Source organism: Muntiacus reevesi, chromosome 4 (assembly GCF_963930625.1).
Source record: "Muntiacus reevesi chromosome 4, mMunRee1.1, whole genome shotgun sequence".
NCBI classification, from domain to species: Eukaryota; Metazoa; Chordata; class Mammalia; order Artiodactyla; family Cervidae; genus Muntiacus; species Muntiacus reevesi.
The window spans coordinates 145,766,951-145,792,877 of NC_089252.1; the positions used below are offsets into that span (position 1 = coordinate 145,766,951).

At 37.8% G+C, this 25,927-nt stretch overlaps 1 protein-coding gene across 1 annotated transcript in view; it reads left to right on the forward strand.

Moving 5' to 3' along the window:
- FAM186A (family with sequence similarity 186 member A) overlaps nt 1–20,886 on the forward strand; it is a 90,004-nt gene extending 69,118 nt beyond the window's left edge. Inside the window, 4 exon segments of the mRNA XM_065935063.1 lie at nt 1,775–1,967; nt 4,355–4,506; nt 5,156–5,338; nt 20,730–20,886. Coding sequence (XP_065791135.1) covers nt 1,775–1,967; nt 4,355–4,506; nt 5,156–5,338; nt 20,730–20,886 — 685 coding nt within the window.
- The last annotated feature ends 5,041 nt before the right edge of the window (nt 20,887–25,927 follow it).

Consider the following 25,927-nt stretch of genomic DNA (forward strand, 5'->3'; position numbering starts at 1 on the left):
TGTATACATATCACTTTGCTGTAACACAACATTGTAGATCAATTATACTTCAATTAAAAAAAACTGGAAAAAAAACACATGCAATAAAGATCATAGAAGTAGAAAAATAAAAATCACCCATGGGATATGAAAAAAAAACCCTAAGGCTATTGGAAAATTAATTTAAAATGAAATAATTCAGAAAGCTAGTATATTTAAGTATTAAATGATCCACATATGCAGTACATTCTAAGCTATTAATTATAACCCGCAAAGGAGACCTAAGAGTTATTCCCTTCCCCCCACTATCTCTATATGTATGGCATGTGTTGCACTAAGTCGCTTCAGTCATTTCTGGCCCGACTCTTCGCGACCCGCCAGGCTCCTCTGTTCACGGGATTCTCTAGGCAAGAATACTGGAGTGGGTTGCCATGCCCTCCTCCAGAGGCTCTTCCCCACCCAGGGACCGAGCACGCATCTCCTGCAGCTCCTGCTTGCAAGCAGATTCTTCACCACTGAGCCAGTAGGGAAGCTCCTCTATACATGAAAAGCACATTTACTCAGAAAAATATCTTCAGTGTGTTCCCATTGCCTACCTCCCCCTGAATCCAAACTCCACAACATGCCTTTTAAAGTCTTCATAATCCAGCTGTTTTAGCCTTATCCCCCAACATGTATCCTTTCACGTATCTGCGGTCTAAAAATTTCCATGCTATTCTCTACTCCCAAAATACAACTTTCATTGTCTTGCCTGTATTTACAGTAGTCCCTCAATCTGGAATTCTTCATCCCCCTTTTCTCAGACTTTAGTGGCTGTAAGGTTTGCCTGAGATTTTGTTTAAAATACAGATCCTGAAGCCTACCACCAAGCTTTTTTATTCAAAAGGTCTGGGGAGGTGCCCTGGAATCTGCATATTCAACAAGTACCACCCTCCCTCCTCCCCACAAGATGAATCAGTCCATGTGATTAGGGTCCACACTTTGAGAAATATTGGTATTGTGGAAAGAAAGATCTGGGTTTGCTTCCCAAATCTGTTATTAATTAATTATGTGACTTCTGAAAACTCGTTCAGATTCCTTTTCCTCTCCTGTAGAATGGGGATGGCAAAAAAAATATCTAGGCCCAAATGTTGTGGCACAAAAAACAGAGTACTACATCCTCCAGATCTTATTCAACATTTTCCTATGGAGCCTTCTTTATTCCTCTTGTTAGAATTAATTACATTTTCCTTTTTGTTCAAACAGATCAACTGCTATTTAGCATTTATTTCATTCTCTCTCTGACACAGTTAATTTTTATGAGTCTTCTAACCTGGCTTGTAAGTGCTTTGAAGGCAAGGACACTTGTCTTTTTCAAGGTATTAAATACCTTCTATATGTCTTATATATATCACTACTAAAATATTACTGTATTTTAAGAGAAGGAAATGGCAACCCACTCCAGTACTCTTGCCTGGAAAATCCCATGGATGGATTTTCCATCCTGGTAGGCTACAGTCCATGGGGTCACAAAGAGTCGGACACGACTGAGCGACTTCACTTTCCTTAAAAAATAATAAGCACTACTGTAACACTAAAAACTCTGTGAGGAGTTAAATGAGAATTTGACAGTTATATAGAGTTTTGAAAGTTTAGTCATATAGGGAACTAGGTTAAGGTCACATTAAGCAAGACTGTCACCCCTCTACCATCTCTACTTGCTAAGGATGAGATGAGAATGGAAAGTAACTGAGGCCAGGTTTGCTGAGTTAGTGTCAGTAATTTTATCAACCTAACTCTTGTTCATTTTTCCAAGAAACAACATAATTAAACGATTACAAGCCATCCAGAATACTGGAAGAAGTTATGAGACCCAGAACCTCTACATAATGCTGAAGAGGATTGATGATTATCAAAAAAAGGTGATGCAGATCTGGACAGAGAAGCAGAATTCTCTAGAGCAGAAACGGAATCGGTGCCTAAGGAAAATGACGTACTTATTCAGCCAGGTAATCTGTTTTCTATTCCTTCTCCCCAATCTGTTGTAAGAAAAGTGAAAGGGGCAGGGTTTGAAAATATTAATAACAGTTTCCTAGAGATACCATATATATTAGTTCCCTGTGCTGCTGTTAACAAATTTCATGGCTTAAAAACAACAGAAATGTATTCTCTTATGGTTTGGTTCTTTCCAGATGCTCTGAGGGAGAAATTTGTTCCAAGCTTCTCTTCTAGACTCTGGTGGCTATAGACAATCCTTGGCATTCCTTGGCTTGTCGTTGCATAATTCCAGTCTCTGCCTCTGTCTTTTCCATGTCCTTCTGTCTAGTGTGTTTTTTGTTCTTTTCTATTATAAAGCCAATGTATCATTGGATTTAGGACCCATCTGATTAAACCAGCATGACCTCATCTTGAGATCCTTAACTTAATTATATCTATTGACGGTGGTGTTTAGTTGCTCAGTCATGTCAACTCTTTTGCAACCCTGTGAACTATAGCTTGCCAGGCTCCTCTGTCCATGGGATTTCCCAGGCAAGCATACTGGAGTGGGTTGCCATTTCCTACTCCAAGGGATCTACCCAACCCAGGGCTTGAACTTGCATCTCTCGCATCTCCTGCACTGGCAGGCAGATTCTTTTACCACTGCACCATCTGGAAGCCTGTAAGAATGGGAGAGACTTTCAGAAATGCTCAACTCCCTCTTAGTCAACCCACGCCTCCCAGCCTCTAGATATGAAACCTCTTGAAGTCATTGCTGTCCAACTGATTCTTGGTGTTTACTTCCTTCCTCAAAACTATCAGAAAGCAAGTTTTAATATCAAACATTTACAAAAAAGGAGATAAGAGTTAACTAACTTGCTTACAGAGTACCAGGCACAGAAGATCCTGTTAAACTCTGACATTCACCCAGTGTGAATGGGTGAATTCACTCTGATAACCATCAGTGTTGCTTTTGGAAGTGATAGTGACCTTTCAAAAGTTACAAAGCTGAGATTAGAGTTCTTTGCTCTGGAATTACACACTGCCCTTACTTTCTCCAGCGTGCAGCTCTGGAATGTTTTTGGAGTTCTAGGAATATTTTCTATTTATACATCATTGTGTTTCACTAAAGTAATTAATTAATAAGATTAGCTTACTTGCTACTCTAGAAGGTACAGAGAAACTTCTCATTATAGGCATGCTGTGAATTTTTTAGAAGTTACTTTTTTTTTGGTCATGCCACACAGCCTGCAGGATATGTTTCTCAACCAGGGATTGAACCCAGGCCTGGAATGAAAACCTAGAATTCTAACCACTAGTCCATCAGGGAATTCTCCAGAAATTACAAGCTACAATATATAAATATTAAAACTCTCTCACCTTAAACATGGATATTTTTGACAGTTCTGGGTTTGGAAAGTATGACCAATGTAGATGGAGTAAGGCAAGATGAATTGGCAATGTCATGAGCTGTCTGACAGGAATGACAATGTCTAGGGTATTTCAAAAGATGAATAAAGGTCTGGGGTCAGGAAAGCTAGAATCTAGATAATGAAGTAGGTATGAAGGTATTAAGAAAAGAGAGGGAAAAACAAAAGGAATGAAAGGGTAGACATGTATAAATACCTTACAGTGAATCAGAATCGTGGTCAACAAGTTGGTTCTGCTACCAGACCAGCTTTACTACATACTTGCTAAGAGACCTTGGGCAAGCCACTTAAATTTTCTGAGCTTCATATCCCCATATGTAAGACGAGGATAATAATAGCACCTATCTCATAAGACTGTAAATATTAATGAAAGTGAAAGTGAAGTTGCTCAGTCATGTCCTACTCTTTGCGACCCTATGGACTGTAGCCCCACAGGCTCCTCCGTCCATGGGATCTTCCAGTCAAGAGTACTGCCACTTCCTTCTTCAGGGGATTTTCCTGACCCAGGGATCGAACTCGGGTCTCCCACACTGCAGGCAAGTTAACATATAGAAAGCATCTGACAGTCAGTGTTAGCTATCATTACATTTGCACAGTGCTTCTTCACAATTTGTGAAGTTTTCCAAACATATTATACAACTCTCACAACAACCTTGTATTATTATCCTTGTTTTAGAAATGAGAAGAAAGAGGTGCCAATAAAATTGGCAACTAATCCAAAGTCACAAAGCTAGGAAATGAGAGAACTAAAACTAGAACTTAAAGCAGGACCATGGTCTTTATATATTAATAACTGCCAACTCTGAAATTGTGTGTTGGAGGTGGGTACAGATTGAGGAGTGGTTGGAGGAAGGGAGAAAAGGCATGGAGAAAGAGAATTTGGAAGAGGAAATATGTCATAGTTTAGCTAGTGCCAACTCAGAAGATCGTCCTAAAGACTTTGGCCCTTTCTTTTCATGATTTCCTTTTTCTGATTTATTTACTTTTAGCTTCAAGAGACATATAAATTGAATCTCGATCAACCTATCCCTTTGGTCATTGAAAAAAAGCAAATACCTGCCTCTACCAAATCTGTTCAAAAGCCATGCCTAAAGCTACCTAAAGAAGACAAAAGGAAGTATAACATTCTCAATAAATTTAGGTGTGTGGTAGGAAAGACTTACATTAAACTTTCTTTGGATAATAAATGGAAATTAATGCTTTTTTTTTCTGCCCAAGAGATTCCTCTTCTCCACAATTATGATATGGTGCAGTGGATAATGGTGGTGCAAGTATTAATCTTCTTAGCTAGTCTGCAAAAGGCTTATTTCTACTTAAAAATTTAACATCTAGTTTTGAGTTCCTTTAAAAAAATGAAGTTGATTCTTTGTTAGTAAGAAACAAATTATTTCAATATACACAATGAAGAAACTTAGAAACATTTTCTTAAAGAAAAAAAAAGGTAGAAACTTTGGGAAAGAAAGGGAAAAGATTGTTGTGGAGGTGGGGTAATAGCCTGAATATGGAATGTGTACTCCATGAAGCTAAGGAAGTTGTTTAAAATATATTAGTAGGTGAAGTCATGGGAAGGCAACTTTCAGGGAAAAAAAAAAGAAAGCTATTTCTGCAAATTCTGCTATTTTAACCCATCTCTCAGTTGAAGTGACCATAACTAAAGTTCCTCAGTGCCAGGGGGAGCTCTATAGGACAGGGTGGTGGTGAAGAGAAGGGAGGAGAATAGGAATTATATCTTGAATGTCTTTGGAGCTCAGGAGAGTTTGATGCTTAAGGAGTGCTCTCTGATTCTCTAGAAAAGACGACCAACTGCAAGCCATCTGGAATGCAGATCTATCCACTTCGAGTTACCCAATAACAGAGAAGACATCAATGCATTCACTCTGGGCCCAGCTGGGTGGGTACCCAGATATTCCTATGCTGCTTCAGTTAGATGTTCAGTCAGCCTTCATAAGATCTCTTACATGTATTCAATCAAGGTAAGTTAAGCACTGGGAGAACTCTGATAATTGGGCCTTTGATCACATACCTTTTGTTTCCTTAACTTGACTTACAGCACCAGGGAGTTACCAAAAGTAGGTTCTTGGTGTGACGTCAAACTCACACCAGTTATAAGAAAGTACCCATAAATTCAGCATTAGTCTTCTAGTGTTTCTTTTCATGGGCCTATTGGAAGAATATAAACAGACAGACAAAAAACAGTTATAATATGGCAAAACTTAATCTAACACTAGAAAGGTCCACTTTTGAATTCCACTTAGGGATTTATTATTGAAAATACCAGAAAGACCACTGTAAAGTGCTTTTGCTCACTTCATGCTTCAGCAACATGACCTTAAATTCAATTGTCACATCTAGGCCCAATCTGAAGTAAATTCAGGGCTTAGATCCCAGGATACACTGAAGACACTTGGAAACAATAGGTAAGGTGGTCATGTGGTTCCATGTTTCCAAATTCTGTTAAACCAGATTTTAGCCTATCATTGGAAATCATTCCAATGAAACTAAAGAGTTTTAGAGTCTGCATTACCTCTTTCAGGAAAGAGAATTTAATGTTCTAAACTAAGAATTTAGAAGATTGAACTTTGTAACCTGAAAGAATTTGTGGCAGCAGTTTCATTTATTCTGGTGAAATCCAAGTCCTGGGGTAAGAAGAAACAGCATTAACTCATAAATTTGTTTAGGTGGCAGATACCGGTGGCTCAGAGGGTAAAGCATCTGCCTGCAATGCAGGAGACCCAGGTTCAATCCCTGGGTCAGGAAGATCCCCTGGAGAAGGAAATGGCAACCCACTCCAGTATTCTTGCCTGGAGAATCCCATAGATGGAGGATTCTGGTAGGTTACAGTCATCCATGGGGTCGCAAAGAGTCAGGAACGACTGAGCGACCATGAAATAAGACACTTAAAATTTTACTTTAATAAAGTAAAATAATAGCAGAAATATTACATAATCTTGTTGCTGCTGTTCAGTCACTAAGTTGTGTCTGACTCTTTGCAACCTCACAGACTGTAGCATACCAGTCTCCTCTGTCCTTCTATTTCCTGGAGTTTGCTCAAATTCATGTTCACTTGAGTTGGTGATGCTATCTAACCATCTCATCCTCTGGGCCTCCTCTACCTTTTGCCTTCAATCTTTCCCAGCATCAGGGTCTTTTCCAATGAGTTGGGTCTTTTCCAATGAGTTGGCTCTTTGCATCAGGTAGTCAAAGTATTAGAGCTTCAACTTCAGCATCAGTCCTTCCAATGAATATTCAGGGTTGATCTCCTTTAAGATTGACTGGTTTGATTTCCTTGCAGTCCAAAGGACCCTCAAGAGTCTTCTCCAGCACAATTTGAAAGCATCGGTTCTTCGGTGCTCAGCCTTTATGGTCCAACTTCACATCTATATATGATTACTGGAAAAATAATAGCTTTGACTATACACATCTTTGTTGGCAGTGATGTGTCTGCTTTTTTAATACACTGCACCTAGATTTGTCATAGCTTTCCTTCCAAGGAGCAAGTGTCTTTTAACTTCATGTCTGCAGTCACCATCCACAGTGATTTTGGGGCCAAGTGAATAAAATCTGTAACTGTTTCCACTTTTTCTCCTTCTATTTACAATGAAGGGATGGAACCAGATGCCATGATCTTAGTTTTTTGAATGTTGAATTTCAAATAATCTTTTTTATTCTCCTCTTTCACCCACATCAAGAGGCTCTTTAGTTTTTCTTCACTTTCTGCCAGTAGAGGGGTATCATCTATGTATCTGAAGTTGTTGATACTTCTCCTGGCAATCTTGATTCCAGTCTGTGAGTCATCCATCCCAGCATTTCACATGATCTACTCTGCATAACTCTGCATGTAAGTTAAATAAGCAAGGTGACAACATAAACCCTTGTCATACTCTTCCCAATTTTGAACCAGCTCATTTCTCCATGTCCAGTTCTGTTATTTCTTGACCCACATACATGTTTCTTAGAAGACAAGTAAGGTGGTCTGTTATTTCCATCTCTTTGGAAATTTTCCAGTTTGTTGTGATACACACAGTCAAAGACTTTCATGTAGTCAATGAAGCAGAAGCAGATGTTTTTCTGGAATTCTTTTGTTTTCTCTATGATCCAACGAATGTTAGTAATTTGATCACTGGTTCCTCTGCTTTTTCTAATCTCAGCTTGTACATCTAGAAGTTCTGGGTTCACGTCCTGCTGAAGCCTAGCTTGAAGTATTTTGAGCATAATCTTACTAGTATCTTGTAATTAACACTATCCTTGCACCTATCATGTATTGTAATTACCTTATTACTTACTTTCCCTGATTTTAGACAATATATTTTAGGGAGATTAGCTGCCTATTGTGTTCAACTGCTTGTGTTTTTGCTCTGCCTGCTTTACTTTCAAAAATATTTACTATTTACTATGTACCAGGTACTATAAATGAGGCACTGAGATACAACATGTGAGAAAGTTTCAAGAGACCATGGATGCCAGGCAGAAGGAACAATATTTGAAAAAATTCAGGACCAATAACATATTGCTTCTTTTACGTTATCTCATAAATTTTTTAAATTAAAAATATATACAAACAGAAACCTCCCTATTCCCCCAGTACCCTTTCTTCCTGTTTCCAACAGAGGTGACTGGGATTAAAATTTCTCTTCCTGCCTTGATGTGTTATGTGATGCTTAGAGCTAGTGTCATCTTTGGCAACCCTCAGGTGATAACCACAGGACCAAAAAGACAATACACCAAGAATTACAGAGGAGGAAGATAAGTAAAACCCTATCTTTGATGACATTAAGTTACTAGAACAACCCTGAGTACACCTGCCTCTGACCTTTTTGTTAGGTGAGCAATGAATAACTTTTTAGTTTCAACCATCCTTAGTCAGGGATTCTGTTACTTACAGCTCAAAAACATTACTGACTTAATTAGTTTATATTTTTTCCCCCTGAGGAAAGCTTTTCCTAATCTTCCCTATTGCCATTATGTGCCATTTCCTAAAATTCCATAATATCCTAAGCTTATTACTCTATCATTGTATCTACCACAGGTATTATAATGATCTGTTTATGCATCTGTCTCTTTGTATCCCAAGAGGTCTGACATCTTGACCCATTATAAATATTCAAAAAAGTTCAATGTTGAATGAACGAATAAATATATGTTTCTGTCTCCAAAGAGGTAAAAAGTAAAGTAGGGGATGATAAGATACTGATGAATTACAAAAGATAACAACTATCAAAAGTACAATTTTTTTAAAGAAGTATTTATTTATTTATTTATTGGCCATGCTGCATGCTTTGTGGGATCTCAGTTCCCCCACCAGGAATTGAAACCAGGCCCCTAGCAGTGAAAGTGCTGAGTCCTAACCACTGGACCTCCAGGGAATTCCCAAAGGAACAGTTTTCAACAAAATATAATTTGAAATATTTTCATTAAAAAATTTCAAAAATATATAAGGCATAAGAAAGTATAACAAAGACGACAAATTACTTTCGACCTCTACCATTCAGGGATAATACTGCTGCTAACATGTTGCTATATAAACTTCTGTTTGAAAAGGAAAATTGTATTTTTCTATCAAGGTATAATTGTTTTTTTTAACAAATGGGGTTAGAAGCTATTCGAAAATCACAGTCTTTAGTTAGCAGCACACAGGCTCTAGGGAAAATGAAGCAAAAGAGTAAGCTAAGAAGAAAATATAAGTAACAATGGCATTTTTATTTGGTTCATTTAAATGCAAGTGGTATCAGTACATATTTACCATACATTAGAGTAATACCTATTATAGTCCCAAATTTGAATTTATAAAAATAAAAGGCAACTTTAAGAACTTTATCACAATTGCCTAAGAATGGTTTATGCAATCTGATGAACGCTTACTATGAGCTAATCCTAAAAACAAAAGCAAGACCTAGTTTAACCCAAACTTTATTATGTGAATGACTGAAGAGAATTTTATTCCAGGTAATGATTTCTGTTTTGAGTTTCTTTGTTTATTTGTTTTCAGGAAATAATTTCTAACCACAGTATGGGATGGTAAGATTTTATGATTCCAACTAAATACTGATTATAAAACAGGGTTCACATTAAAAATAAAATTATAGCTTGCCTCAAGAACGTTAAATAAACCAGACTATCATTAATTAACTAAATAATTTCTATAAAAATATTTATTGAGGGCCTATCATTGCTAAATACTAAGCAGAGGCCAGGGATGTTAGAATAAGTGAGACATAAGTTTCTATACTTTGGGGGTTTATATTCTAATGGAAGCTATAGAGAAGTAAATCAACAGTTGCAATACTGTATGATTAAGTGGTAAATGATGGTGAAAGTGCTAAATATTTTGGAAGTACAAAGAAGTATCCAACCCAGACAAAGAAAAAGTGCCAGAGATGTTTTACTAAAGATATGGACAATTAAGCAAAGATTTACTATCAAGAGAAAGATGGGTGATAAGGGGAGGAGGACTGGCTGTGCTGGAGAGGAGGAAGGAGGTCTTTTGAGGAAAATTGGTCAGCCTGGTGAGACTGTTGTGTACAAACTGGAAGTGGGAAGATTAGAGAGGTAAGTAGGGTCAGAGAAACCATGAAGGTGTTTGTAATCCATATTAGGTTCCCCGGACTTTATCTAGAGGGCTATTGAAGTTTTTTCAGTATTTATTATCAATATTTCAGATTGCAAGAAACATAGTAATATTAAAAATCTGCATATGCAGAAATAAAATACACTCTTTACAAAAGAAAGGAAAAATCCAAAAAGCAAAACTTAAAAATATATAATACAAACACACATAAAAGTGAATTTCTCCATTGTACCCCTAACCAATGACCTTTTTTCCTTCATGAGCCAGAGAAACCATGATCCTGAATATGGTGTTAATATTTCTACACATTTGGCTTTGTACTTAAAAACATAAACACATAATTGAGCAAGGTGCCCAGTTAAATCTGCTACTTTTCTCTACTAATTTCTGCTCTAATTTTTATTATTTCTTTTCCCCTGATTATTTTGGATTTTGTTTGCTCCTCATTTTTTAGTTTCCAAAGGTGGAAGCGTCTTTCCTAACATGTGCACTCAATGCTATAAATTTCCCTCTAAGCATACTGTTTTGCTGCAGCTCAAAATATTTGATAAGTTTCTATTTTCATTTTAATTTAGTTCAAAATATTTTAAAATTTCTCTTGAAAAGTCTTCTTTAAAGAAAATTAACGTTATCCAGTATTCCTATGTGCTATCTACCTTTTCATTAATGTCCTTAGCATATTAATTATAGTTAATTATGACTGTAATTATCTTAATTATATCACTACTGTACCTTACTCTGGTTCTGATGCTTGTTCAGCTTCTTCAAACTGTACTTTTTTTCTTTTAGTGTACTTTGTAAGTTTTAAATTAAAATCGAGATATATTAGGTGAAAGGAACTCTGGCAAATAGGCCTCTAGTGGTATGGTAGTGAAGTATGGGAGAAGGGGAAACATTTTACAGCTCTGTGATTAGGTCTCATCTTTTGGAGAGCCTATAACTCTGGACTGTGAACTTTACCAATGCTTGCTAGTACCCTGACCCCTACCTCACCTTAGATGGGACAGGATGGCTAGAGTTGACTGGAGTTGGGTATTTCCTTCAAGCAGGTTAGGCCCTGATGAAACTCTAGCATGTTAAACTTTGGTAAATAGTTTCTCTTGAGGGTAGATTTGTTAAGAAAAACAGAATGCTCTGCTCTACTTCAGAATGGTTACCTTCCCCAGTCCCTGGGGTAAACGGGATTTTTCTCCAATCTTCACTGTCAGGATCTAGTAGAGTTTCTGGAGGTCGTTTTGACTAGGTCCCCTGGATTTTTTAACTCTCAGACTTGTTAATACTGAGCCTCCAACCATTCATCAGTCACAGTTTTAGGTTTTCTACCAGGCGCTGCTTCCTGCAGGAGTTTCTGCTCATGAGCTTCTGATTTAGTTAAGCTGTAATTCTCTATCATCTGTCTATCCAATTTGGGGGCAGTGGTTTTCCCTGTGACCTCACTTCTCCAAAGAATCAAAGAAGAGTTGCTGATTTTTCACTTTGATCAACTTATTTGTTAAGACTGAGTAGTAACTTCTTGCATATATTTTTCAAAACATTTCCATGCACTTACTTTTGGTTGCAAAAATGGACTCATATCAGACACATCTTTTAACCTACTTTGTGTTTCACTTAACAGTAAATCTTTGAAATTTTTCTACATTAATATAGGCTTACAGCATCATTTTTATTGTTTACATGATATTTATTATATAGATCTATCATAATTTATTGAATGGTTCTTCCACTGATAGAAATTTGGATCTTTTTCAACATTGCAAACAATGCTGCAGCAAATATCCTTGTACAGGTTTGTATATTTATATGATGATTTTCCTATGAAAATTCAATAAAATAATTTTTTTCCAGTTACAAAGGTAATGAATGTTCATCATAAAAAATCCAGAAAATACAGACAAGTCCATGCCTAGAAATAACAACCATTGTCAATAATCAGGCCATGTTCTAACTTTAGGTGTAAGAATACTGTCTAATAAATATAAACTACTGCCAAGTCCTGCTCTTCCTTATTTTATCCTGGGAGACATTTTGCCTTGTTAAGGTGACTTTTATATATATGAATTACATATTAATTTTACTAGTTTAACTTTGTGAGTTTTGGAGGCACTCAATTTCCCTATAAATCATCTATATTCCCACAAATGTGTTCAAGAGCAACTTGTAATAAGATTTTCTTGTCTTGTTTCCAGGTTTAAGAAGATTCCCAGGTGACTGTAAAATTAAATACAAGTATGTTGAAAGTAAATTTCAACATTTCAGTAAAATGCCTATTTTGCTCTCTTTCATATATATACATTGCTTTGCCTATCCTATGCTTTTATTTCTGCCTGTAGTTCTTCAGGCTAAACATCTTCATTTCCAGACTACTACCACTCAAGAAAGAATATCTTCTGCTCTAAATTGCTGGAAACACAAAGCTTCAACAAACACTAAGGTAGGCTGTTACAAAATGATCCCTGATGTAATGACAAAGTGGTACACTATACCTCCCATGCCAACCCAAGCCTAAATATACCTCAGAAATAAGAAATGAATGGGTAAAAAAAAAAAAAAGAAAAGAAAATGAAACCAGCAGAAATCCCTGGAGGGTCAGGAGATACTTATGATTTGATAAAGAAGGAAAATAGAAGCCCTGGACAGAGGAGGGCCAGGCTTCCAACATGGAGAGTAGATTTGGGGAGAAATCCTGAGTTGGATTCTTTTCTATCCAACACCGCCCAGAGTAGATCACTACCTTTCCCATCAGCTCTTCTATAATACCAGAAAGTAAGTTCACAGGGGAACACTACTGGAAGGTTGGATTAAAAAAAACAACAACAGTAAACTTCTGATTCAAGAAACAAGCATCTAAAGTTTTCCTCCTACCTTTCCTCGTAGGCTTTCTCTTTATCCAGAGGGCTAGACAAATACATCCTTAGAAAAGAACAAAGCCTTGGGTATAGAGAAGTTCACCAAGGGGCAAAGCCCTCTGATGAGAGCAATACACATAAGAATATTCAAAGTTGGACTGTCTCACTCACCAGGAGTGGTATACAAGCTAAAGCCTAGGTTTTGACACTTCCCACCTTGTTCTCCTTCCATTACCCCCTGAGATAATGGATACTCATGAAAGAAAATGACCTCACAGGGGAAAGTACGTAGACATTTAGGAAGAAAATAAATAACCTACTCGAGATGAAAGAATTACTAGAATACAAGCCAAATAAAGACCGTAAAGAAGGTTGAGTTCTGAAGAATTGATGCTTTCGAACTGTGGTGCTGGAGAAGACTCTTGAGAGTCCCTTGGACAGCAAGGAGATCAAACCAGTTAGCCCTAAAGGAAGTTAACTCTGAAAATTCATTGGAAGTTCTGATGCTGAAGCTGAAGCTCCAATACTTTGGCCACCTGATGTGAAGAGCTGACTCATTGGAAAAGACCCTGATGCTGGGAAAGATTGAGAGCAAGAGGAAAGGTGGGCAACAGAGGCTGAGATGGTTGGATGCCATCACTGACTCAATGGACATGAGTTTGAGCAAACTCAGGGAGACAGTGAAGGACAGGGAAGCCTGGCATGCTGCAGGTATGGGGTTGCAAAGAGTCAGACACAACTTAGCAACTGAACAACAACAATAAGCCAAATAAATGTTCCCAAGAGGATATTGATAATGAAGCAGAAACAAACATTTGTGAAGAACCAAGTAGGATTACTGACTATTCAATGCATAATTGAAATAAACTCACTAGATGATATAAACAGCAAAATGGACATCAACCAAGATCAGTCAAGAAACTTTTCTAGAAGACATTGAGAAGAAATAAGAGATGAAAAAATACAAAAATTAGTAAATATGAGGCTAGAGAAACTTCCCTGGTAGTCTAGTGGTTAAGAATCTGCCTTCCAATGGAGGGGATGAGGGTTCAATCCCTGGTCAGGGAACTAAGATCCCACATGTGACGCTGCAGCTAAGCCTGCGTGCTGCAACTAAGATCCTACGCAGCCAAATAAATAAATGAAAATAAATTTTAAAAAATGAATTAAAAAAAAAAAAGAATTTAGACATAGAAAAGACAGCATTTATATAATAGGAGTCCTAACAGGAGAGAAAAAAGTTATTGTAGGGAAGATTATTTTTTTTTTAAGTGAGAACCTTCAAAAAAAGATTGATATTGGGAGGGTAAATAGGGAGGATAAATGAGGCTGATATAGGAAAATTGAATATTTATTGATATTTTAATGAAATTTAAGAACTCCAAAGCAAAGAGAAAATCCTAAGCAAAGCAGCTCACCCACAAAGAAAATGAATCAGAATGATGTCAGACTTCTCAGGAGCAACAGTAAGGACAGGAAAGCAATAAATATTTTTAAAATATTAAAAACAGAAACTTTGAAGCTAAGTTATATTCAACTAAGCTATCGCTTAAACATGAGGGTATAGCAAATATATTCTCAGACCTTCAAGGTCTCATCAGATTGTCATTAAGACCCCTTTTAAAAGTATTCTTGAAGGAAGTAATCTATTGAATGAAAATTTTAGGAAATGCTATAAAATATAAGATAGTAAAAATGAGAAAATAATTGTGTAAAGCTTGTTGGTGTCTAAAAAACACTGTATATACATAAGCATTATACACACACACACATACCACATATAACAAAGTAGGGGGAGAGTGCAATATCCAGAGACAGATAAGAGTGTATATTAAGATATTTGTCCTAGAACTTCCCTGGTGATCCAGTGGCTAAGATTCTGTGCTCCCAATGCAGGGGACCAGGGTTTGATCCCTGGTCAGGGAACTAGATCCCACATGCCATAACTAAGAATCATGCATGGCACAATAAAGACCAAAGACCCTGCATGCCACAACTAAGAACTAGTACAGCCAAATACTTAAATAAATAATTTTTAAAAAGTATCTGTACCACGAAGGGCGAAGGCACAGATAGGTGTTGATAAGTTTAGTAAGTTGGAAAAGATAAATACAAGTAAGAGTCTTAACAAGTTAAAGATAACCAATGGAAGAACAAATATAAAATGTGTACTTTTCAAACCCATAGAAAAAACTGGTTAATATAAGGAAATAAGCAAGAAAAAAAATGAAAGAAAATTTAAACTAGGAAGAAAGAAAATATTCAACATAAAGATAATTTATTAATTTACCAAGAAAAGATAGAATGCTCAGATTTAATTTAAACATAAGATCTAGCAATATAATGTCTATAAGAGTCACACTTAAAAGAAGGACAGGACAAAAGAAATCAAAAAAAGAACGGATATATGTATAACTGACTCACTTTGCTGTAGAGCAAAAAACAGCCCAACACTGTAGATCAACTAAACGCCATTAAAATTTTTAAAAAGTAGGACAGGACAAAGTTAAAACAAAGAGATAGAAAGGGACAAATATGTACACCCCACCCCAACACCCGCCAAGGCAAAGAGGACATGTAATAACAGGCAAAAATAAATTCAAGGCAAGAAGCATAATTGGGGCAAAGGGAGATAGTAGATAAAGAACACAGAGATAATACCATGCACCTATATTGTTAATAAAGATGATTATAACACTGTAACCTCAAAATATGCAAAGCAATAACTGACCCCTTGCTCTTTCCTGATAACACTGATAATACTTCCTCACTTGCAACCCACTCAAATGATGTCTATTTTATTTATTTACTTAATTAATTATTGTATATTTTTGGCTGCACTTGGTCTTCGTTGTTGCCCAGGCTTTCTTTAGTTTCGATGAGCAGTGGCTACTCTAGTTGCAGTGTTCCAGCTTCTCATTGAGGTGGCTTTTCTTGTTGTGGAGCAGAGGCTCTAGGTGCTCTGGATTAAGTAGCTGTGGCCCAGGGGGCTCGGTAATTGTGGCACGTGAGCTCAGCTGACCCACAGCATGTGGAATCTTCCCAGACCATGGGTTGAACCCATGTCCCCTGTACCAGCGGGTGGATTCTTAATTGGACCACCAGGGAAGTCCGTCAAGTGTTGTCTATTTTAACTCTCATCCCTCTTATTCACTTGGCCTAGAAATGACATGGGGATCTTCCTCGCTCCTCAATGCTACTTCCAGATCATTCTCTCCTAGTTTCTAATAAGATTCAACTTTAAATCTCCTGTCATTAGACTGAATACCATCCATTGCTCTCTCTGTTGAAATCTTTTACCTCCTCCTTACTCACTGTAACTTAATCCAGTACTTCTGTCACATGTGTGTGTGTGTGTGTGTGTGTGTGTGTGTGCGTGGTGTGTGTTAGTTGCCCAATCATGTCCGACTCTTTGCAACTCCATGGACTGTAGCCCATCAGGTTCCTCTGTCCATGGGAATGTCCAGGTAAGAATACTGAAGTGGGTTGCCATTCTCTTCTCCAGGGGATTTTCCCAACCCAGGGATCGAACTCGGGTCTCCTGCATTGCAGGCAGACTCTTTACCAAATGAGCCGGAAGTCATCACCAGCAATTTCAATATTCATACAGTTCTTTCCAACACCTGGCCTCACAATTCTTTGATCTATTCTTCTTCAGAGATATAACCCTTGATCCATTAATCATAACCTTGACTTTATCATCACAAAAAAAGCAGGGTGGGGGGTGGGGGGAGGAAAACTGCAATCTTTCCATAGTCTCAGTTTCAAGTAATTCATTCTCCAAACATCATCTCTTTCCAGCTTGCTCCTTCTAGTACCCCAACTCCAACAATCCTTTTGAACTCCACAGGGTCCTTTCCTTTATTGATTTAACTACCTGCTTACTGCCTCTCATCCCTTCATATCCTCACTTCCTTGGGAACCCAGCTAGAATTCCACAGTTGATAATTATACTCAGTTTCTGATATATGATCTAAACTTGAACTCACTTGTTTCTTTCTTACTCTGAAGAAAGAAAGATCCCTGGCTGATCACAGCTCAACTTAAATTCAGTTTTTTCTGTCTGTCTCATAACTGCACTCTGGAAGCTGAATGTGGCTTCAGGAAAACGTTCAAACTTGCTGACTGATCTTACTTCAAATAATCATTAACCTCAAGTGGCCCATAATACTGCCTGGCAAATATACTCTATTTCTCTAATCCATTACTCTCACTGTCCTGGAAAAAATTCTGTATTTTCTCCTGTCCCTTCAGATCTCTGAGGCCTTCTCTTCCATCTTCCTTCTTTTGGATAGTCATGTAGCTCCTTACTGCACTGAGAAAATGGAAGCAATCATGATTAACTCAGATTATTAGCCACCTGTATGTACTTGCTCAGTTGTTGTCTGACTCCTTGCGACTCCATGGACTGTAGCACACCAGGTTCCTCTGTCCATGGGATTTTTTTCAGGCAAGAAACCTGGAATGGGTTTCCATTTCCTATTCTAGGGGATCTTCCTGACCCAGGGATTGAACCTGCATCTTCTGCATCTCCGGAGAAGGCAACAGCAACCCACTCCAGTACTCTTGCCTGGAAAATCCCATGGATGGAGGAGTCTGGTAGGCTGCAGTCCATGGGGTCACGGAGAGTCGGACAAGACTGAGCGACTTCACTTTCACTTTTCACTTTCCTGCATTGGAGAAGGAAATGGCAACCCACTCCAGTGTTCTTGCCTGGAGAATCCCAGGGATGGGGTCGCACAGAGTCAGACACAACTGAAGTGACTTAGCAGCAACAGCAGCAGCAGCTCCTGCAGCTCCTGCCTCAGCAGGCAGATTCTCTACCACTGAGTCACCTGGGAAGCCCCATTATTAGCCCCCATATCTCCCTAATTATCTAAATTTGTACTTGTATAGTCTTCTTTCTCTCTTGCTATCTGTGGATGAACTTAACTGTATGCTGCCTATTTAGTGCCAGCTTCTCTACTTGCACACTAGACCTATTCAAGGACATCAGTTCAATAATTCTCTCATTTCTCTCAGTACCACTGACATTTTCCTTTCTAACATGATGTTAATTTTCTTAACATTTAACTTAAAAACAAACAGCTCTCTTAGATCCACCTCCTCTGCCAGTTATTGCTCCATTTCTCTCACCCTTTTCACAGAAAAATTCCTTTCAAAACCTGTGTAAACTCACTGTCTCAATTTCTTTTCTCTCTTGAACCCATCTAATCAGGTCTTTGCCCCAGTTCCATCATCCAACTTACTCGTAGCAAGGTCGCCAACAACCTCCAGATTGTTAAGTTCAAAGGTCATTTTACTTGGCCTTACTCTTACTTGGCCTGTCAGCTACATTTGAAAGTGCCAATCACTCTTTTTCTTTGTAAACATCTTTTCCAGGTGGCTCCAGGACATCATGCTCTCCTGGTTTGCCTCCTATCTTTCTGGCTACTTCTACATCATTTTGCTGGCTCCTCTTCATCTCTCTGATGGCAAAATGTTGGGATGGTTCAGAGTTTACTCTTTGGACCTCTTTTCCTGCATACACTTCCTTGATAGTTTCAGTCAGTCTTATGGCTTTAAACACCATGTATATTCTGATGACTCCAAACTTAATCTCAGCTTTTATTTTGCTTCTGAACTTTGCCCCTGCATTCTAGTCCTGTATATCCAACTATCAACTTGATAATTTCACGTGGTTGAGCTCCTGATAGTCTGCCTATTCTTTAGACTTCGTCCCTGATACTTTTCACCTTGAATTTCTACCTTGAATATATCTATTTTGTTTCTACATTTATTTATTTGATGTTTCTGTTCATATTAGCCTGAAACATCTACTTATATCTCCACTTTCAATTTTTCCATATTTTTTAAAGTGTCTTTTATAAATAATATATTGCTAGACCTTAATTTATGTCCAGTCTAAGCTCCAATCTGAGTTTTTGTCTTATTTAACTGGTTAACATTCATTGTAACTTCAGTTATATTAGAACTAATTTTTGCTGTTTTATTTACAAAAATGAGTAAGATGGACAACTCCCTAATGAGTTAATCAGCAAAAAATATATGAATATTCAAATCACATAATAAAATCAAGGGAACCAGCTCCAAATACAGCAGCAATTGAAAAGAGTATTATGATTAATTATAGACTAATACACTAAAAAACTTACTTGCAGTATATGATTTTGTAAAATTATAAAATGCCAAATTGGCAAAAGAAATTAAAATATAAACAAACAAAATACCATAAATAAATTGAAAAATAATTAAGACCTTACTCCCTAGAAAAGAGCCTTAGGCTTACATGGTTTTAGAGTGAGTTTCCAAGACTTCAAGGGACCACTAATCCTTTTGTCAATTAAATTGCTCCAGAAAATAGGAAAAAAGGGAAAAAATTTATTCCAAAATCAGACAGACAGTACAAGAAAAGAGAATCATAATCTATGTCACAAATGAAAATAGATTTAAAAAAATAGATACAGATAAATATTATATAACTGAATTCAACAGTCAAGATGTTCTTCCAGGAGGGTAGCAGGTTAGTGGAACCAACTCAGGTATATTAACCAGGGGAACAGGTACACAAAATAGGGTGGATGCAGATGAGAAGAAATGTATCAACAAAAGCAACAACCTAGTGTACATATAGTGCACAGACAGATATTAAACCATGAGAAGTGAAAAAATGGAAGGATATTTGAAGCACAATATTATTTATGCATATTATTAATAAAAACAAATACACATTCTGGCATTCTATGACTCTTTCCATGTGCTGTGCTGTGTTGAGCAGCTCAGTCATGTCTGACCAACTCTTTTCGACCCCATGGACTGTAGCCCGCCAGTCTCCTCTGTCCACAGGGATTCTCCAGGCAAGAATACTGGAGTGGCTTGCCATGCCCTCATCCAGGGGATCTTCCTAACCCAGGGAATGAACCCAGGTCTCCCTCATTGCAGGTGGATTCTTTACCATCTGAGTAACAAGGGAAACCCAAGAATACTGGGCGGGGTGGGTGGGGGGCGGTTAGCCTATCCCTTCTCCAGGGGGATCTTCCTGACCCAGGAATTGATCTGTGGTCTCTTGCATTGCAGGTGGGTTCTTTACCAGCTGAGCTACCAGGGAAACCCACAACTCTTCTCATACCTCTTCCAAAAAGCTATAGGGAGCAAAAAGAAAAACAAATAAAAATTCCTATTACTGGGGCTTCCCTGGTGGCTCAGTGGTCAAGTATCCGCCTGCCAATGCAAGAGACATAGGTTCAACCCCGGATCTGGGAAGATCCCCCATGCCTCAGAGCTACTAAGCCTGTGTGCCACAACTATTGAGTCTGTGCTTAGAGCCCAGGAACCGCACTACTGAGCCCACGTGCTGCAGCTACTGAAGCCATGTGCCCTAGCGTCCATGCTCCTCAATAAGAGAAACCACTGCAATGAGAAGTCCATGCACCACAACTAGAGATTATCCCTCACTCTCCACAACTGGAAATGAAGACCCAGCACAGCCAAAAATAAATAAAATAAAACTTCCTACAACGGATACTAAATACAGAAAAAAAAAAAAAAAATCCTACAATCTCCAATTTTATATGCAGGTTGAGGAAAATACAGAAGAGACCATCTAGAACCCCTACAAGTTTATCTGTGGTCACAGAATCTGTTTGAAAGAGTAAGGGAATATGTAGGGTCTTGGTGATGGTAGAACCCAGTAACATCAACAAGGATTCATGTCCAAGGAGGAAATAACCCAAACTTTATTGGGAACAGCTGAGATCTGGTCTGAAAAATGGCAGATCAGCAATGGCAAGAGAAGTCAAAACACAGAAATCAATTCACATGCCACAACTAAATAAAGATCCTTTACTTCACAGCAAAGATCAAAGATCCGACATTGGGCAACTAAGATCCAGAGCAGTCAAATAAATAAATAAAAATAAATGTTAAAATATATATGGCTCGGAAAATTCACAGGAACAAAGATGGTAGTCTTGAGAAGGACCCTTGGAAGAGGCACTTTGGAAAGTGCCCTTTGGAAGAGAAGTACCCTTTTTCCAAAGTGCCCTTTGGAAGAGAAGTTCCCTTTGGAGAAGGCACTTCGGAAAGTAGTCATTGTTCCTTGGAGCAGTAGCCAGTAGTAATTGGAAGAAAGAAAAATAGTTACTATAATAAGTAAAGCACTGAAAAAAAGAACAAGAGAATCAGAAGTCTGACTACAAAAAACAAAACAACACCACCACTCTACATACACATTACAATTAAGAAAACTGCTCTTCACTATAGCAACAGGAGAGGGAGTGGTTGAGCTGAAAAACCAGAAAAGACCCACAAAAACCTCTCCATTCTCTCCAAAAGTGACCCAGAATGGTTACCCAGAAAAATGCAACATATTTGAACATGAATGCAAATAACCAAAAAAATCAGTATCTATACAAAATTACTATAAGGATAAAAAAAAAAAAACAGAAACGAGTGTCACAAGTTTTGACAAATTAAAGTATACCAGATACCAGAAGGAAATGGCAACCTACTCCAGTGTTCTTGCCTGGAGAATCCCAGGGACAGCAGAGCCTGGTGGGCTGCTGTCTGTGGGGTCGCACAGAGCCAGACACGACTGAAGCGACTTAGGAGCAGTTGCAGAACCAGATACCAGGAAAAAATGCTGTCCCAAAGCAGAAATTAAGACTAAACTACAAGATATTTAATTGTAGTGGATCCTGTGATATATTCCCCAGACACTCACTTTGAGACTGAAACCCTCATACTCCAAGTTGCTGGAATGTTGGAGGATGAGTCCTTCTCTGAGTATTTCCTTTAGCCAAAGAAAACTCCCTCATCCAAGGTCTAACCCTCTCCCCCGGGTCTGCCTGCATTCAGTGACCAGGCCCTTGCCTCAGGGAGGAGCAATGCTGAAGGGCCATCCTAACTTCAGAACTCTTCATGGTATGAGCTGAAATCTTTGTTGTGACTGGTCATGGTCAATAAAGCACTGGAGCCAATTAACATTTTTAGGAATTTTACAAGCAAGTTGTTAACCATAACCCATTACTAAAATTTAAATTATATAAAAGTTAAAATTAAATAAATTATATTCAAAACCAAGGTAATAAATACCCAGTATTCATTACTTCCTAAACATTTTATTACATCTATGCTCTTAAGGTATATCTATTGCATCTGTATGGGTATTACTATGCAGATCTATGCTCAGTGACATCATTTTGGTAGCTTAGAATTTGCTAAAATCGAAGTAGTAGAGAATCGGCCTACAATGCAGGAGCTGCAGGAGATGTGAGTTTGATCCCTGGGTTGGGAAGATCCCCTGGAGGAAGGTATGGCAACCCACTCCAGTCTTTTTGCCTGGAAAATCCCATGGACAGAGGAGCCTGGTGCCCTACCGTCCATGAAGTCGAAGAGTTGGACACGACTGAAGTAATTTAGTACACACGCACACACATGCTGGAAAATGCAACAGATCAGGGCTCCCCCTGCTCCAGAGAACTGGTTGTTAAACATTCATCAGCATACCACTAATTACAGCTCAGTTCCTCCTTCTGTCCAATTCTCCTTCCTTAACATCATCACATCCTTAACATTGATCCCAAAGGTACTCTCCAGTATACTTCATGCATTCAAATCTCTGTCTCAAAGTCTATGTCCCAGGGAATGCAACCTAAAACAACAGAAAAGAGTAACTAGGACCAAATATAACATTTAGGACACAGAGGATGGAAATAAGAATGATGAAACAGAGATTGAAAGGATCAAAGGGAAAGTGATCTAGAAATCCGACAAACAACATCCAACACATATTCTGAATGTCTTGATGAAGAAAATAAAAATAATGGAATAGAACTGTAATTCAATACACTTTTTTGGAGGGGGGTAGAGTGTATAGGGGAAGAAGATTCAAATCCATGCATTAAAAGGGCATACCATATACCAAGTTAAATATACCCAAAAATCAACTCTTAGATTTAGCATAGGAAATTATTACACTTTAATACAAAGAGGAAAAAAAAAAAAAACAACTTCCTGTGCTTCCTGGCAGGAAAACCAAGTCACTTTCTGAGGACAGAAAACCAGTTAGTCATCAGAGTTCTCAGCAACATTCAAAGCCAGAAAACAGTAAAGCAACATCTATAATATAATCAAGGGGAAAAAATGTGTACCAAGGACTTTTAATGTAGACAAACTGTCTCATAAATAGCAAGGCTTTAGGGGAAAAAAAATTTCAGATGCTAAACCTTGGGACTATTATACTTAGGAGTCCTTCCTAAGGACAAAGTGCTCCCAACTAAGAGAGGACTGAGAAAACTTCAGCAAAGAGACTGGTAGTGTTCAATGGATCTGTTTGGATATATATCTAAGGCTAAAACAAAGGTGCGAATAAAAATAGTACATAAACATTACATGCTCTGACAATATAGTCAGAACTTAAAAAAAAAAAAATGAGAGATGGGGGAATGAGGAAAAAGTAGAATAACCTCACTGATTGTCTAAAAGGTTAAAAGTGGGATTAAAAAATGTCATTTAGGGGCTTCCCTTGTGGCTCAGTGATAAAGAATCTGCCTGCCAATGCAGGAGACACAGGTTGGATCCCTGGGCCGAGAAGATCCCACATGTCTTGGAGCTACTAAGCTCATGTGCCATGACCATTGAGCCTATGCTCTAGAACCTGGGAGCTGCAACTACTGAAGCCTGTGCGCCCTAGAGCCTGTTCTCTGCAACAAGAGAAGCCACTGCAATTAGAAACTCATGCATTGCAGCTAGAGAGTAGCCAGGCTCACTGCAACTAGAGAAAAGTGTGCAGCAATGAAGACCCAGCACAGCCAAAAATTAGTAAATAAATAAAAATTCTTTTTTAAAAAAGGAATGTCATTTAAGGCCAAAGTTGAGTCATATGAACCAAAACATATTTAGGAACACAAGAAAAAACATTAAGAAAAATAGCACTAACAACTAAAATTGGATGGTGGAGGGCACAGAGGAAAGAGAAGGTGCTTTCAAGTTCTTTCATTAGTGCTCCAAGCTGGAAACAAATAGTCAATGTATAAAGAAAAAAGTACCAAGGTATAATATGAGTACTGGTATAAAGGGAATCATTAGAACAAAAAATAAATATCAAGAGAAAAACAAAGAGCAAAGAAAATTGAACACAGTTTTCTGGAAGACCATGGACTTTTCATATTTATAAAGATGACATAACTGAGATCAAACATAGCAGTCATGTGTGTGTGTTTGTGTGTATATGTGTGTGTGTAGGGTTAAAACACTTAAAAGGAGAAAAAGATTTTCAGGCTGACTCACAAAATAGAACCTAATTCTTGGCTCTATATAAGAGAACCTAAAAGAATGAACAAAGAGGTACTGGGTAAAAGCAAATTTTAAAATCAATGGTTATAATACCAGACAAGGCAATATTCAAGCAAAAAAAAAAGAGCATTAAATAACACTTCATAGTGCTAAAAGCTATAATTACTATAAAGATATAATAGTCATGAATATCTATGCAACAAATAATACAACAACAACTTTTGTAAAGTAGCAACTACAAGAGAAGTTTGGAGAAACAGAAAAATGCTAATGATGCTATTATAATAATTTTAATGATTATCTCTCAGTCCAAGATAGTCCAAAGAAATAATGACAAAAAAGTAAGATTTTAGGAGAACTAAAAGCAATGTTGGTTGGCTAATCTATAAGACATAAAAGGTTTATCAAAACTTTTACTACAAAATATTACACGATGGTATGTCAGTGTAACAAATTACCTCCAAAATTTAGTGGCTTAAAACAACACACACATATTACCTCATAATTTCTGTGGGTCAGGAGTTCACTGGCATCTAGCTAGCTGGTCCTGGCTCAGGGTCTCTCAGAAGGTTGTGGTCAAGATGTTGCCTAAGGAAAAAAAAAAAAAAAGATGTTGCCTGAGGATCTGCTTTCAAATTAGCTCACTCACATGATTGTTGGCTGAAGTCATGTAGATCTCTTCACAGACCCTCTTGAGTATTGTTATGACATGGTATCTGGCTTCTCCCAGAACCAATGATTCAAGAGAGACAGAAAGGATGAAGCCACAAGGCCATTTTATGACCTAGTCTCAAAAATACCACACTGTCATTTCTGCCACATTCTATTCATTAGAAGCAAGGCCCTCAGTACTATCCATGTTCAAGGGGAGGGATCCTACCATTTGAAAGAAGGAATATCAAAGAATTTGTGAATGTTTTAAAATTGCCACAGACAGTGCACCAAAAGTAAAAATTTGGATTGTTTATCTACTAAAATAAAAAGCTGTTCTTTGATCATATAGTCTGCTGTCAATGCCTAGATCACAGAAATGTCTTAAATCATGAAAATACTCTATACAAGAGCTTGTTAACTTTTGAGTTTTGTCATTCAATAGGAAAGAAAGAGATTAAAAGTTTATGGCAAGAAAAACACAGAAACTATGTTTAGTCAGCATGACTCACTAATGGAAAGCTCCAACATTATCTGACTTGTTTGGAAGACAAAAGACCTTTTAAGGATAGTGCAATTTAAGATTTTGGACTTGGTCCTGCTTGAGTTTAAAGGGCTTTGCCTTGATGAAGAGCCTCAAGCAAAGGACAAAATGAGAGGATAAGTATAAAGTCTTTCTTGTAAGTAAGTGGTGATTATCTCCACCTAGAATAAAAGCTACTTATGAAGGACTATATCTTTTCTTCCTTTTCTATCTAGTTTATCTATTCAACAAATGAACAACTTAGTAGAAATCAAGATAAGAATTATGGTCAGCCTTCATTTCAAGTACTAATTTTTAATTTCAAGAGTGCTGAAACTAAAGCACTGTCTTCCAGTTCTCTTAGATAAATGAACTAATTGGAATTCATAGCTCTAATTCATCTTCTATTTGAAAACTCTGGTTTACCAAAGATCCTGGCATTGCTTAACACTTAGACAAAATCAATCAAGCAACCCTAAAACACAATTCTATACTTCTCTAATAAATCTAATAAAGAATCTGCCTGCAATGCGGGAGACCAGGGTTTGATCCCTGGGTTGGGAAGATCCCCTGGAGAAGGTTATGGCTACCCACTCCAGTATTCTGGCCTGGAGAATTCTATGAACTGTATAGTCCATGGGATCGCAAAAAGTTGGACACGACTGAGAGACTTCATTTCACC